This window comes from Perca flavescens, chromosome 17 (assembly GCF_004354835.1).
Source record: "Perca flavescens isolate YP-PL-M2 chromosome 17, PFLA_1.0, whole genome shotgun sequence".
Classification (NCBI taxonomy): Eukaryota; Metazoa; Chordata; class Actinopteri; order Perciformes; family Percidae; genus Perca; species Perca flavescens.
In genome coordinates, this window is record NC_041347.1 from 16,025,933 (window position 1) to 16,037,132 (window position 11,200).

The following is an 11,200-nucleotide window of genomic DNA, read 5'->3' on the forward strand; positions in this document are numbered from 1 at the left end:
GGTTGCCAATGTCGGGTCCGTGGACCCCTACAGGTCTCTGAGAAGCTCCAGCGGGTCCCGGCAAGAAGCAAATTTAGTTCATACACATTTTCAGATGCGTAAATATTAGGGTTTTGCTATTTCTACATTTAACAAATATCCGTAGGTGAGGTTTTCTTAAAGATTTAGAAAATGGGTACTCATTAGAATTCTGGGAACCCTGGCTGGGAATTGTTTTTATTTTAACTGGTTAATTTTTGACAAAACTGGCAAATAAGATAAAAGGGCAAAGGCACATGGCATGAGAGCAGCATAATGATGGAAATGAACAGAAAAAAAAAACAGGCTATTGTATGTTGTACTGTATATATGTGGCTATGTGCACCTGTGTGTGTGAGTGTTAATTGTGGTTAATGTTTTAGGGTGTTATAACTCTTTAGTGCCACACATCTGTCCTCAGCTTGCAATAATCACAAAGTATGCAATGGACAAGTGACAAAAATGGTGAGAAGAAAAAGTAAAAGAAACTTATTCGGAAAATATATTTGTAGATCCTAATTACAAAGGCAGTAACATTAAAAAATACACATGAATGCTAATCTGTAGTGGGACTCCACTTTAAAAGGAATTGGTCAGTCACCTTCTAATGATTTTGAAGACAACATGAGGAAACTAATGGAGCCCAAAGAGCTGTTGCCAGAATTGTAGCTTCTGTTAAACAGGACTTCCACTCTTTCTACTTTATGGTCTTATAGCCTATGACGTAAAGACAGACGTTGAGGTGAGACTGAAACTGTTACACATACAAGGGTTGGCTCTGCTCTTTACAGTGCATACAATACACTAGATTTGAAGTCTGCCATGAAAATAGAGATTGCAATTGGAGATCGAGTTAGCACAGTGGTCACAAGTTCAGCTTCGGCATTTTGCTGTGTCATCGATGCCATCTATACAAATGTTTCTTCACAACAGAGGACATAAATCCACAACCACAAACCAACTTTCTGCCAACTGCAGTATAATATGGGCAGTTCCCCATGATGGAAATGCCCTATATTATGTAATCATTTATTGATACAATAACAAAATAACTTAAACACAGAAAAAGTAAAATAGCAACTAATATTTATTTAATAGATTCTAAACACAAATACCTCGTTCAAAACATCTCAATATAATTTCAATGTACTGTGTCACAAAAAAACTGTTCACATCACGTCCTCAAAACTCCAGAAGACTTCGTTTAAGAGCTTCTTCCAACTCTGTAAAAAAGAAGCAGACGGAATTATTATTATTATTATTATTAATAATAATATTATTATTATTAAAGTTCCAGGGGCCTGTTTCACAAAACCAAGATAAGGGATTAAGCCGGGATTTTCCAGTTATCCTGGATGAATTTAGCCTTGACTCGGTTTCACGAAAGCGGAGGCACATAAATCACCATGGAGATTTATTCTGTGCAGCTAGCCTGCTCCCGACCAGGCTAACAGCCAGGATTTATTTAATCCTGGAGCCTTTTCTGATCACCCAGCAGTGTTTTTACCCTATTGTTATCAGCCTGGATTAAAATACAACAGGTACATATTGCTGTTCATTTAATTATTTAAAGTTGTGACCATTATTTTTTCATTGCTACCGTTATATTGCTGCATGAAATAAAAAAAAAAATCAAATGTGTTTTAAATGAAGTGATACTAAGGGCAATACACACAATGCTGTACATGTGTTTCTATAGTTGAACAATGCACCTTGAATTGTTTTAGTTGATTCATTTTTTTTTTAATTCTTTGACAATAAGGATCATGTTTGTTCCGCTTCCATGTGCATTGTATTTCGCATTCTTAGCACACAATTTGTGTTGTCCAGTAAACTGGGACTATAATTTGGGAGGATTGTACAATTTTAAGAACATATCCTATTTGTATCCTCCCAAATGATAGTCTTAGTTCACTGGACCAGTAACTATATAGTGATGTATGCTACTGTACATTCATGTAACAACAGGGAGAGGACACCCCAATGGTTTTTGACCTTATATTTTGCTGGGGGGGTATAACTGATGAATATACTCTGTTCCATTCATTCAAAAAAAACGTGAGAAAAAGTGTGGCATATAATAGCGGACAGACTGAATGATATATCTAAAAATATACATTTATGAACTACTGCTCTTAATTGAAACCATTCAATGAGTCACTGTCATTTGCAAAAACGAACAGTTGTGCACTTTGCATTAAAAGCGAGCAGTGGAAGTTAATATGACATTTATATTTTAGCCCATGAAAGAGAGGGAGAGGAGTAGAGTGAAAGACATATTTACGCATCATATTCTAGCGTTGTAGAAAATTGATCTTCATGGTAAATTTCCTGAATAATCTTATCTTCTACTTACTTTTAAGGCAAAGAGTACAACTATTAATTTGTGCAAATGATTAGTAGCCTAATCCTTGAATGGTAGGATTATGATGGCTTCAATTCACTGCCGTGGTCAGTTATTTAGGCTACAATTACGAATTCAGTCGGTCCGTGATCATCTGCTACGCTTTCTCTCGCGGTTTCATTACAGCGGCCGTTTTTCTTTTCTTTTTATACAAATAATGTGTTTCACGTCATCCTACTTCCACAAGAAGCTGCTGCTCACTCTGTATAAAGTAGCCTATCTACAATGCGTATTCTCCATTTTGGCATCAGTAAATCTGTGCTGGACCTCGCGGTCTTATGAGGAAATCCGTGGACGCGCATCTATCTGAATTAGTTCAGCCTGGCTCGACCTAGTCGCTCCTCCTCAGCCTGGCTCGACCTTCGTGAAACGCACCAAGCCAGGATGCACAGATTAGACTAGGTCAAGCCTCGCTTTATCAGTTATCCTGGATTTATATTCTGCTTTTGTGAAACAGGCCCCAGTATGTCCAAATAAAACTGCAAATTGCAACATCATAACTATGCTAGATGATATGATATGAACCTAATAATTGTTTGCATTTCATTTTATTGCTTTTTATCTACTGTATCTTTTAACAGCTCCACATTCACATACATGTCACTACAAAAACTAAACTTATTCACTCTAGTTTAGTCTATTTAAAGATTTTTTGGGGGGGCATTTTTAGGCCTTTATCTGACAGGACAGCTGAAGACATGAAAGGGGAGAGAGGGGGGGAATTAGAGTTTAGATTCTCTGCCCAAGCCCGGACCGATAATTTCTGCCGCTATCCTCGGGCCGGGCCGGGCCCTTGATCAAGCATTTTGTTTGTTTTTTTAGTCATGACTTTATTAGCCTAATTTGGAAGAGAAAGCTATGCCTCTCCAGCTTCTCCTGTAGCTCTGGGTATATGTCCTGCACTGACTTGAGTGTGAGGTAAACTGTGCTACATCGTGTCTCCCCCATCTGTAGCACTGTTGTTGGCCAGTGCGTCAGCATGCAGACCGGGGCGAAGGATAGTATTAATTAGGTGATCGAGACAAAAAAAAAGTCTCCTATATGGTTCCAGGGCTTTGATTATGTTGCTGCCTTGATCTGTTTCCCACACTATTCGGCTGAGGGAGCGAGGGTCAAGTTTTTTATTTTTTTTACGTTTCTTCATTCGGATCCATTCCATTCTGAATAAACAATTTTCTTTTTTTACATGCTTCGTTCTTGTTGCATTATTCATTAAGATAATTCTAAACAGATTTCTGTAGTTCAAACAACTCAGAATTCTAGTTGAGAACGTCAGTTATAACGGCCCACGTATTAAAAAATTGTCAGGTTTAAATCAGGCTCATAATTACAGTTAACGTGTCGGGCCGGGCTCGAACACAACGTGCACGGGCTTGATTTTTTGGGCCTGATCTAAGCTCTAGGGGGAATGACATGCAGCAAAGGGCCGCAGGTCGGAGTCAAACCCGTGCCCGCTGCGTCGAGGAGTAAACCTCTATATATGGCCGCAGGCTCTACCAACTAAGCTACAGTGCTGCTCATGAGTATAGGAACCCATGCTAAAGTTGACTAAAAAGAGGAATAAAAAAAAAAAATATATATATCATCTTTTGGAAATTGATCTTAATGCCTTAATTAAAGAATTAGGAAAAATCCAACCTTTGAGAACACAAATTTTCTTTGTGAATGAATAATGTATCGTAAATAAATAAATGTTCTTCCTTAAAATACAGGGGGCATAAGTAAGTACACCCCTATATTAAATTCCCAAATTATTTTTAGGTTATTTCATAGTATCCTGGATCCATGAAATAACTGGCCTTTAAAAAAAAAAAAAAAAAAATCTGCCTGCTTCTATGGAAATTTAACAAAGGGGTGTCAATACATATGCCCCCTGTATTTTAAGGAAGAACATTTATTTATTGACGATACATTATTCATTCACAAAGAAAATTTGTGTCCTTAAAGGTTGGATTTGTCCAGCTTTGTGTGGATATTTCGCTGCTACACAAAGGAACATACGGTAGACTCAGTCGTCAGTGAGTTATACACTTCTCTCAGGGGAAACAAGGATTACGTGCTCAGCCACATAAACACATACCTGCTGACTCTCTCTCTTCTTCTGCAGCATTCAAAGACGGTTCATGGTTCATCTCGTCATCCGATACATCTGTAATAGATCACAATAAATGAGCAGCTGACATACTTTAAGTCAATCAAAGTACAAAAATGTGACGTAATATAACTTGCATATACAGTATGTAAACTATAGCTACACCGTGCATTTTGCTTGCTTATCTCTTCTCTTATGTGGCGTAAGTGACAGTGGTTATGTATCGTTTATTGCTTACTTTCACATGCTTCACTCTCTTTGTTGGACTGACCCATGTTCAGAAACTTCACCAGTGTTTCATCTTCAATCTCTGAAATGACAATATATAAAAACAGGATTACATGCTGCATGCAAATGTAGATAATAAATGTCAAAGATTGCAACTGACTTACCATTAGTGTCTGGTGTGATCTCCACAGCATTGAGTACTTTTACAGTGGTGGCTTGTGCTTTCATGTCTTTACTACAGGTCCTGGAGCTCATGCAAGGTTCCAGTGTACAGTGTCGAGAGTGATAGTGTTTATGGAAACTTGGAACACCCGAGAAACTCTCCTGGCAAGCTTTGCATTCCACGTCAAAGGTCTTGTCCAGGTTCAAGGCTGCGTGCTTTGTGTGGACGTGAGTCTTCATCTGTGCAAAGGAAGGCACAGATACGCTGCAAGGGGCGCACACATACTGACATTTTCCTTCAGCGGACAGATTCCTCATGCATTGTGTATATGTAGCTTTCATCTCCTCTTTGCTCTTTTCTGAACCCATGCATGGGCATATACGCTGACTGGTGCTTTCAGCAACAGCAGGCTGAACAACTTCAACATCATCCATACAGTAGTAGTCCTTACTGTGAAGACTCTTGTAGTGTTCCAAGAACTCGCCCTCAGATTCAAACTGCATGCTGTCGCAGAGGCCGCAGAAGTGAAAGCTCTTTATCTGCCCGTTGTGCTCATTCGTACAGTGTCTACGTACGGTGGACTCTTTAAAGAACTTCTGGGGGCAGTGTCCACAGATGAATCTCTGAAAGTTGTGACTGCTCACGTCACTGCAGTGTTTGCGGACGGCCCCTTCTGCGTCAAAGATGTCCTCGCACATCCTGCACATCCAAGTCTGCTCAGCTTTTAAAGTCGCTACTGTGTCCTGCTGGACTGTGGACTTGGAGGACGAATGACGGGCGACTTCGCTGCTGGTGGACGGCTTGGCATAGATGACGGTGGCGAGCTCCTCAGGCACTTCCTGCTCAGTGAAGTAGGTGTGTCCGCTGTGAGCTTCTGACACGTGAGACAGGATATCTTCATACCGAGGCATTTCTACGTTGCACTTGCGGCAGTAGAAGAGGTAGTTGGATAGATGAGCTCCCCCATGAAAGCGACTCATATGCAGGCGCGTAATTGAGGACTCTCCCATGTGTTTGCCACACATGCCACACTGATGGAAAATTTGGTTTACAGCCAGGAGATGCTTACTGGCTGTAGACTCTTCCGAGAACTGTATACCACACTCGCAGAACCATGCTGTTACTGAGTTTCTGCTAGCGCTGCTAGTCGGTCTCCTCTGTTTGGCTGGAATTTCTTCATAATCCCTCCTCTTCTTGTTTCTTTTTTTAAAAGGTTCTTCAAGGCCAGTGGATTGTCTTGTCCTCTTTGCCTCTCTAGCATTCTGGGCGTGTTGAATTTCACTAAACCTGCAGTACTGAAGGAGGGCTTTCTCCATTGTTTGGTTGACCTCCACGTCATGCTGGGTCGATTCTTTGTGTCTCTCAATTTCAGCTTGGCTGTGGAAGATTTTACAGCAGAGGGAGCACTGCCCTTGCACTTGCAGCTGTTTCATTACCTGCACTACAGTTTTATCAGCCTTGGCCACCGCGCAACCCTGTCTGCAGTGAACACTTAAAATAAAAAAAATAAAAAAGGAAAAATCAGTTCCACAAAACATCTGAACAAAATCAGTGTCTGCTATATAACATGTAATACCAAAATATATTAATACATGCACAGGTACTGAATAAATCACAATTAAACTTACTTAAAGTGAGCTTGAGCTGCCTGATGTGAGATCAGTACTTTGTGACATAAAGAGCATCGGACATTGAACGTCACATCCTTGCATAAAGTGATGAGGCGATTCTTAACATATTGTGAGACAGGAACTGGCAGTGGTCCTCCTCTGGTTTCTTTCACAATAGGAGAAAAGTAAAAGGGACACGTAATCTTGCTTATATAATACCTCCGAAGTGTTTGTGAAATAGGCCTAAAATAACGACAGAGCTTTGACATTTGGATGTGAGGTTTGTAATGATGTATAGAAAATAAAAATGTTTAATGAACCTTACCATTCATGGCGAGTGACTCTGTGAAGTGGTTTTTGGCTGACATGTGCTGAAGACACTCATCTCGGAGGTTGAAGAGCATGTAGCAGGCAGGACAGGCAAAACACACAATCCGCTGAAAGGTCTGAGTGATGCTGTGACCATCAGCAGAAGATGAGGACACCTAGTGATCAAAATAACTATTATTCTACTGTAGATCAATAGTTATTAACTACTTATTCCACACACTAATTAATGAATCTTTCAAAGAGCATGAGTTTTTCATAGCAGTCAGAAAAGTAATTAAACCTTGGACTCGAGATGTTTTCTCCATGCTTCTTCAGTCTGAAAATATCGACCACAAGCAACACAGGCAAAGAGCTCAGATGGAAATCCTTTAAGATTGATGGTTGGGTCACAAGTGGAGTGATCAAACCTACACAACAGATATTTTATTGCAAAATATGCCATATTTGTACTCAGGGAAATGGTTCAAAAGGTATTACATCTACACTGAAATGAACAGAAAAGGATTACCTTTTTAAGTGGCCATCAAGAAGGGCCGTATTGTCAAAAACCCGACCGCAGTTGATCACTGGGCAAGTGTGTCTAGTTGAACTATTTCCAGGGAAAGAAACAGCTTTGTGTCTTCTTCCAAAACCACCACTGATCATTCCAGGTCGAACACCTAAATAAACACAAAAGGTAGAATATGATAAGTTGACAACTTCTCCAAGATGTAGTATCATCATGAAAAAGGGTGGTCTGTCATTGGCATGCCTCTATATCTTAAGACAAAATTACATTTCAAATCATCCCTGTGAAGTGGATCATTGCAGCAGCACAAAATAGTATACTGGTAGGAACATCAAACTGTACATGACAGAAGCATGCTTTTAAAGATGTTCTACTGGCCTGAATCAACTTCAACACTGACAGATTTAAAAGTGACAATGTCACTGATTATGCAACAGATTTCTGATCCAGATTAAAAATGTACCTGGCATCTTTAACCACATGTCCACGCAGTGCTTTGCTTCCTGATTAAATCCATTTGTAGAACTATAAGCCAGCCCCTGCTTTCCATGAGCTTTTTGTAAGTTTTGCTTCTCCTGAAAAAGAGACATAAAGAGATGAACGATAACAGAACATATTCTGCATCTTTGTAACACTTGCCTTATATGACAAATGTCAGTAAAAATCTACAGTACCGCTGTTGTTCAATCTAGTTGCCAGTTATTTGTTTTCTATGCATTCCGGCCACAAGGTGGCACTGTTGCTGCTGAAAGTGACCTTAATTGACCCCATATCAATTTCTACCCAGCATTTAATATTTAATTTACTCTTTCAATGAAAAAACAGTTTGGCTATAGAGTTGTTAATGAGTTTTTACCAGCACTGAATCTACATTCTATCTAAGGAAACAAGCACTTGTATTTGTTTTATAAATACAATATTGTTTATTGATAATATTGCAGCAGTAGCTCAGTCCGTGGGGGAACCGGAGGGAAACCAGTTCAAGTCCACATACGGACCAAGTACAGACTGGAGTGTGGACTGGTAGCTGGAGCAAGGCACCGAACCCCCAACTGCTCGGGGCACCTTTAATGGGCAGCCCCCTCAATCTGACATCTCTCCATTAGTGCATGTGTGTGTATTTCGGGCCTGTGTGTGTTGTGTAAAACACCAGAGTGAAGAAATATGATTTCCGCCTTGGGGATCAATAAAGTATGTCTTCTTCTTGTTCTTCTTCACTCTTTATGTATTTTTTGTAGTTGTAATGTGATCATATAATTTTGATTCAAGGTAGGGTAAGTAAGGTAAGTATGCATTACAACCTGTTTTGCCTGTTTATACCATTTTGTAATTTTGCTTTTGAATGCAAGATGAAGAAACCAACTGAAGACAATGGTCTGATATAGATAATAGCTTAATTACAATCTAACAAGCATAAAATGATAGCGGCTCACTTTATTTTGAAGCAAACTCACCTTGAACGCTCTACATTTATCGGATTTTTCCTTTTTCTCAAGGGCCACCTGGTGCGCTAGTCTTTCCAGTGTAGATGTAACACGCGCTTTGTGGCGGGTGATTTTATCTTCAATCTACATGAGAATAAAAGGCACAACAACTTTAGAAAACTTTAGACAGACACTATCTAATAATAATAATAAAAAAAAGGTCTATTCAGTAACTCACCATGTCTGTCAATGATGAACATCCCTCATCCTCACTTTCACTCAGCAGATCAATACATTCTGATACTGGTCTGACAGGGCCCTCCTGAAGCAAGTGCAAGACACCTTGTCATTTAATGTTATAAAACACACCTACATGTATAAGACTCAAAGAAGTCTGCAAACCCTGTACAATGTAAAAAGGGCTGTTTATTAATTTTTAACATGCCCATTAAAAAAAAGATGTGATCTACTATGTCTGAATCATGGATACAGTTATACAATATATGGAGCAGCAGCCTATATTGTTCAGTGAATATATTTATGAATTAAATAAAAGTGCAGTCTGGTTATCAGGCTAGATAAAGATGTTATTGCACAATTAGTCTTGTCAATGTCAAGAGACAGAATGTAAGCAAATGCTAGTTTTTAATCTTATCTTTGAACATACTGATTTTTTTTGTTAAAGTAAAGTGTGACTTACTGATACAAACTCCACTTCTTCCACGTCATCGTCCTCTGCTTGAGTTGGAGAAGACATTTATCTGAGGAAAAACTAAACATTTTTGACTTTTGAAGCTGCAGCTCGAACTTTGAACATGCACCTACGTGTCAGTAGGCACCAGTGGTGGAGTGTAACGAAGTACAAATACTTTGTTACTGTACTTAAGTACATTTTTCACATATCTGTACTTTACTTAAGTAGAATCAATAGTGCATACTTTTGAATTTTACTTTGTTACATTTTGCAGCAATGATAAGCACACTTTAATTAACCTAAAACTAACTTAATTAAAATGCCACAGCCCATACGGTTTTTTTTATTTATTGTTTGTTATTTCTTTATTATTGGAATATAGACATTGAGAGAATAAATCGTTATGCAAGTACTTTTAATACTTAAAGTACATTTAAAATGAGGTACTTTTTACTTTTACTTAAGTAGGGTTGTCATTGTGGTACTTAAAGTGAATATAGGTCTCTGGTTATTTGTACTTTTACTTAAGGACTGAGATTTAGTACTTCCTCCACCACTGGTAGGCACACCTCCAACTGTAGCTTTAACGTTAGACCTGATGACTTGAGACAAATCAAAATTAGGACATTAATCCATAAATTTACAGTTAAAAAAATAATAATACGCATATCAATTTACCGGTAAATTATGGTTTAATTAACCACGCACAACAGCATGAAATACGCCATTATCTTTAAGTTACTTACAACAGCATCGGGTCAACTGCTACTTAAGTACAGTTCTCATAACAGACATATGTTGCTAGTATTAGTAAGGTAAGGTTGCTCAATGAGCAAATATTAAAATCTTGTAAAAATACATCGTAGGCAAGTTGTTCTACTTGGCAACCGTTTAGGTGAGCACCACGTCGGTGAGGCTAGCGTGAAGTAACACGACTTACTCAGGTATACTTAAAGTCGACCATTGAGCGTGATTTCTTCCTTGCCCACCCACCACAGTGCTTTAGTGCTGCCACTGCTGGGTGAATACTACATTTCTACGGGCTATCTGCACCATGGATGTATTATGCACTTAAATCACAGTGTTGTTGCACTACAGCTCTCGGCCACCATTTGGCAGCACTGAGTGCCAAGCTGCTGAACAGCATCACTACAACCGTTGAGCGAGGAAGAAGTTACGCGCCAAAGCTAGCTGCACTCCATCGATTTAAGTCGTATTTCTGCAACTTACACACAGTTGACGTCGATGTGAAGTATACTAATCTGTCACTAAGAAGTTCGCCTGCCTTCTGATGTGTTTGCATTATCAACCATCTTCTGTTCAGCAACTTTATTAGCAGCGAAATCTTGAAATGGGTGCTTCCCTCTGACGTCAATCCAGGACAGTGCCAAACGTCCAGGCTCTGGGTAAGCTAACGTTAGCCATCTGACGTTTGCACTTAGCTAGCTAACTAATGCAAGGTAAACATGCTAAAGTTCGACTGTGGTTGGCGTTAGTGAAATATGGTTGAAATCAACAGATGAATGAAGCTGAGCACCACATTACCTACTGCTTTTTCGGTTTGCTCCTCAGTTGACAGAGTATTTGCTAGCTACTAACGTTCGCAAGCTAACGCTACAGCATCCCAAATCACAGAACGCAGCTACACAGTCTGCAACGTCACGTGTAACTGAAGCCCTCCTTTTCTACGCGGAGTGTGCCATACTGACGGGGTTACTGGTTGTTGAGA

At 39.4% G+C, this 11,200-nt stretch overlaps 1 protein-coding gene across 4 annotated transcripts; it reads right to left on the reverse strand.

The window, feature by feature from the left end:
* Positions 1 to 1,087: 1,087 nt before the first annotated feature.
* znf451 (zinc finger protein 451) lies at positions 1,088 to 11,200 on the reverse strand. 4 transcript variants are annotated; one of them, XM_028603658.1, is made up of 13 exons: positions 11,021 to 11,200; positions 9,478 to 9,538; positions 9,016 to 9,099; positions 8,808 to 8,921; positions 7,817 to 7,928; positions 7,354 to 7,504; positions 7,126 to 7,252; positions 6,841 to 7,000; positions 6,534 to 6,681; positions 4,907 to 6,396; positions 4,753 to 4,824; positions 4,503 to 4,571; positions 1,088 to 1,241 (listed from the first exon to the last, which is right to left on the reverse strand). In XM_028603658.1, exons 2-13 carry the CDS (start codon positions 9,532 to 9,534, stop codon positions 1,201 to 1,203), a joined length of 2,625 nt encoding a protein of 874 aa, XP_028459459.1. In that variant the 5' UTR covers positions 9,535 to 9,538; positions 11,021 to 11,200; the 3' UTR covers positions 1,088 to 1,200. The 4 variants fall into 4 exon arrangements, with proteins under 4 accessions (XP_028459459.1, XP_028459461.1, XP_028459458.1 ...); XM_028603660.1 differs by having other exon boundaries at positions 9,478 to 9,549; XM_028603657.1 differs by having other exon boundaries at positions 9,478 to 9,549; positions 11,017 to 11,200.